General features: G+C 46.7%; 1 protein-coding gene across 2 annotated transcripts in view; it reads left to right on the top strand.

The window, feature by feature from the left end:
* The window catches only part of Fam227a (family with sequence similarity 227 member A), a 48,588-nt gene that overhangs the window by 13,776 nt on the left and 31,443 nt on the right, over positions 1-3,369 (top strand). Inside the window, exon 4 of one of the 2 annotated variants that reach the window (XM_031349473.1) lies at positions 3,091-3,160. The exons of the other annotated variant lie outside the window; for it this stretch is intronic. Within the exon in view, the coding sequence (XP_031205333.1) occupies positions 3,091-3,160 (70 nt within the window). The remainder of the gene's footprint in view (positions 1-3,090; positions 3,161-3,369) is intronic. 2 annotated transcript variants of the gene reach the window in all.

The raw sequence follows: 3,369 nt of genomic DNA, 5'->3' as shown, positions 1-3,369 counted from the left end.
CTCATTCTGTAGACCAGGTTGGCCTCGAACTCAGAAATCCGCCTGCCTCTGCCTCCCAAGTGCTGGGACTAAAAGTGTGCGCCACCACTGCCCTCGGGCAGGGTTTCTTGGTGTAACCCTGGCTGTCTAGAACTTTCTACACTAGTCTGGCCTGGAACACAGAGAATCTGCCTGCCTTTGTCTTCTGAGTGCTGGGATTAAAGGTGTGTGTGTGTGTGTGTGTGTGTGTGTGTGTGTGTGCACCACCACCTTCACCTAGTTTTCTACATCTTCTTTGAAGAGAGTGGGGTACTCAGGGTTAATGTCAACTTGATAGCACAGAGAATCGCCTGGAAGACTGGCCTCAGTTGATGCCTGTGGGGAGTTGTTTTTATTATGCAATTGAGGTGGAACACTCTGCCCACTGTGAATGCCACCCATATGCTAGGATCCCACTGAGATGATAATGGAGAAGAATTGGGCATGCTTAACCTGTGAATGTGGTAAATGCTGTCTGACGTCCTGCTTTTGTTTTGCTAATTTATTCTATTTTTCAAATAAATACTTCTCTTGGGGACTTTTTTAGTCAGTACTATTGGCCTGCCCATTATTTTAGTGGTCACATAATATTCCAAAAGTTGGAGGTAGCATAATCAATTTATTTCCTAACGATAAATTATCTCTGATATATTCATTGTTTTGATGTTGTTGATTTGAGACAGGGTTTCTCTGTGTAGCCCTGGCTGTCCTGGAACTTACTCTGTAGATCAGGCTGGACTCAAACTCCCCGATCTGCCCAACTCTGCTTCCTGAGTGCTGGCACTAAAGGTGTGCACCACCATCACCCGGCTTCAGTGGTGTTTTAAAATATTTTTATTTATGTGTGTGTCTGTGTGAGTGTATGCTATGTATGTATGAATGCCCAAGGAGGCCAGAAGAGGACTTAGAACTCTCTGGAGCTGGAGTTACAGGCAGTTGTGAGCTGCCTGATTCAGGTGCTGGTATCCAAACTCAGTCCTCCAGAAGGCCTCTGAGCCTCCAGCCCCTCTCTGGCATTTTGAAATAGTGAACATTTTAGTGTTTCTGTGAATGTGCCTTTGGGCTTGGTCTAGTTTGCTTCTTGTTGCTGTGATAAAACACTGGCCAAAAGGAACTTGGGGGAAAAGGATTTATTTCCTCTCTCAGCTTAAAGTCTCACTGAGGGAAACTGAGGCACGAATTCACAGCAGGAACCTAGAGGCTAAGCCTGGAGCTGCTTACTGGCCTCTTCTGTATAGCCTACTCAGCTGCCTGGCTGCCTGGCTTCCTTCCTTCCTTTTAGATTTACTTTATTTTATATGTATGGTTGTTTGTTTGCAAGTATGTATATGTGCCTGGTACCCTCAGAGCCTGGAAAGGGCATTGGAGGCCCTGGAATGGAGTCATGTATGTGAGCCACCATGTAGGTTCTGGGAATTGAATTTGGGTCCTCAGAAAGAGCAGCAAATTCCCTAAAGCACTGAGCCACCGCTCCACCCCTCAGTTTGCTTTCTTGTACAACCTAGCACGCCTGCCTAGACGTGACACTATACGGACACTACACACATCAGTCATTGCTCAAGAAAATGCCTCATAGACACTCTGGAGGGCCAGTCTGATGGGGGCAGTTCCTAGGTTCCCTCTTCCCATATGACCCTAGTTGTGTCAAGCTGACAAAAATTCAGTCACCACACAGCTGGCTTCATATGTAGTATGAGTAGAACCCCAGAAGTAAAAGTTTCAGTGGAATAAATAGAGTCAAATTGCTTTTTAAAAATAAATTAATTGTAAGTGTGTGTGTGTGTGTGTGTGTGTGTGAGAGAGAGAGAGAGAGAGAGAGAGAGAGAGAGAGAGAGAGAGGAGAAGAGCACATGTGCATTCCATGGCATGTATATGGAAGTCAAAGAACAACTTGTGAGATTCCGTTCTCTCCTTCTACCATGTGGGTCCCAGGAATCGAACTAAGATCATTAGGTTTGGTGGCAGTCACCTTTATTTGCTGAGCCATCTTGCTGGCTCTGTAGTCTTGTCTTCTTTTTCTTTCTTTCCTCTTTCCTTTCTCCCTCCCTCCCTACATCCCCCCATCACCCTCTCCCCCTCTCTCCTTCCCTCCCTCTCTCTTACTTTCTTTCTCTGTGTGCTTTAAGACAGGATTTCTTTGTGTCCTTACTCTTTTCCTACAAGCGAAGCCATTTTTACTAAGGTGGCAGGGACCACTAGCATCGGTCCCCAGCCCACCTCTGAGCTGGGATTGGAGTTAAGTTGTGAATCTCAGTAGAGCACATGGACACACTCTGGAATGATTCTGTGCAAGTGCGTTTTCATGTGAGGAGGGGAACACTCAGTGTGTGAGCCTTCCAGTCAGACTGTCAGTCTAGAGAGTTCTCTTGAGTTCTGAGGAATGATCCAGATCCTCAACATCTGGTAAAAGGCTTGACAATAACCCAGCTACCTTAGGGTGTTCCCAAGGATGAGATGAGTTGTGACATGGGGACACAGCTGGGGCTTAAGAGCACAGCAGGGACAGTGGAGTGCACAGGACAAAAGTCTGCATAGGCCCTTGTGTCCCAGGCTTGAGTGTGAGGTCACTTCTGCCAACCGAGAATCCCTCCTGCTGGGAGGTACAACCACCACCTGCATAGATAACTCTACCCAAGCTTGGCGCTAGCCCCTTAGCTGACAAGCAATATGCTTCGTCTCGGGTCCTCCCAGGGACCTTGGAAGGCAGGCATTATTATCACCTTCTTAGAAAGACTGACTGCATGTGTGTACCTGTGGGCTGCAGCGAGAACCCTGCTCTGCATCCTGTCCCCGCCCCCCCGAAGTGGAGCCAGGAAGACAGCTTAGTGCAAGGGTGTGAGAGACGTGTTGACAACACACAATGGGACCATGTCAGTGACACGGGTGGCCGAAGCCCTTACCACCAGCGGGGAGAGGAGAGGACAGGAGAGGTGCTTAGCTACATACTTTGCTCCAGGCTTGCGGGTGCCAATAAGGAAAATGCTCCAGTCCCTGACCCCTGCCCTCTTCCCTGGTTATGTCAATTTCTAATACCCTATTTTTTTTTCCTTATTCTTCTTCTGGTTTTTGAAGGCAATTGAGGACTATGAGTTGGAGAAGAAGTCTTTAAGAGAAAAAGCTCACGGCAGCCCAGGAGACAGAGGCAAAAATCTTTTCTTAGCCTAAACACATGTTTTTGTGGGGTTTGGTTTTATTTTTAGTTTTGTTTAGTTTGTTTTTCTTTCTTTCTTTTTTTTTTTTTTTTTTTTTTTTTTTTTTTTTTATGGTGCTAGGCATGGATCCCATGGCTTTGCATGCACCAAGCACACGCTCTGCCACTGAGATAGACCCCAGTGGGTTTTTGTATTTTTG

The sequence above is a fragment of the Mastomys coucha genome, unplaced genomic scaffold, assembly GCF_008632895.1.
Source record: "Mastomys coucha isolate ucsf_1 unplaced genomic scaffold, UCSF_Mcou_1 pScaffold11, whole genome shotgun sequence".
NCBI lineage: Eukaryota > Metazoa > Chordata > Mammalia > Rodentia > Muridae > Mastomys > Mastomys coucha.
This window is presented reverse-complemented; position numbering and strand designations above follow the sequence as displayed.